The sequence below is a fragment of the Elephantulus edwardii genome, unplaced genomic scaffold (assembly GCF_000299155.1).
Source record: "Elephantulus edwardii isolate Elephantulus edwardi_28Jun2011 unplaced genomic scaffold, EleEdw1.0 scaffold00306, whole genome shotgun sequence".
Taxonomy (NCBI): domain Eukaryota; kingdom Metazoa; phylum Chordata; class Mammalia; order Macroscelidea; family Macroscelididae; genus Elephantulus; species Elephantulus edwardii.
In genome coordinates, this window is record NW_006400056.1 from 1,308,982 (window position 1) to 1,309,839 (window position 858).

At 48.5% G+C, this 858-nt stretch overlaps 1 protein-coding gene across 1 annotated transcript in view; it reads right to left on the bottom strand.

Annotated features, from left to right (window-relative positions):
- Window positions 1–858, bottom strand: part of EFCAB12 (EF-hand calcium binding domain 12) — a 54,573-nt gene that overhangs the window by 26,727 nt on the left and 26,988 nt on the right. Inside the window, exon 4 of the mRNA XM_006901048.1 lies at window positions 229–385. Within this exon, the coding sequence (XP_006901110.1) occupies window positions 229–385 (157 nt within the window). The remainder of the gene's footprint in view (window positions 1–228; window positions 386–858) is intronic.

Genomic DNA, 858 nt, shown 5'->3' on the forward strand with positions numbered 1-858 from the left:
AAAAAAAAAGAAAGGCTTGCTAAATCAGGATCAGATTCCATCTGTCTGCTGGGCTGTAATGGACCAAGACCACTCTTTGGAAACCCTCCTAGAAAAACGAAGACTCTTGAGGCAAGCTCTGGGTCTGGAAATTCCAGGGGCTTGGACACCCTACAGTACACCAAAGCTGAAGAGCAAGCACCCTGAGACAGTGAACGTAGGAGGGGAAGATCAACATAGGGTACATACACTGCTTGATGGCATTTGGGCTTCTCCTTGGCACAGTTGCCCGCCACTGATTATAGGTATTGTCCAGGACCTCCAATGTGATGGTGTTGCACCGCCCCAAAGAGCTGAGATAGAGCATGATGTCCTCGACCTCCTGAATACTCAAAGGCACTCCTACCTGAGGGCAGAGGAGAATCCCCGGTGTGGGAAGGCTCTCACCCAAATGTCCCGCCAGCCTGCTTCCTCTCACCCTTCCAGAATCCCACCTTGCTCCCAGAGCTCAGAATCTCTGCTGTTCCTGAGCACATCCTCCACTTTCCCACCTTCCACCTTTGCCCAGGAGTTTCTCTGTTGCCCAGAAAAACCTTGATCCTGCCTTCACAGCTCAGTCAGACAGATGGGTCTCCATTGTTACAGAGTCAACTTACCCCTTTTTCTGGGGTCCCATTCCACTATGTCCCCACCTCAAGGACAACATTTACAGCACCTCAACAAGATAAACCACCAAATTGCAAAATGGGCACAGGATATGAACAGACATGTCACCAAAGAAGACATTCAGATGGCTAACAAACACATGAAGAGATGTTCAAAATATCCCTAGTTCTAAGCAGATTCCAATCAAAACAACTATGAGATATAATCTCACCC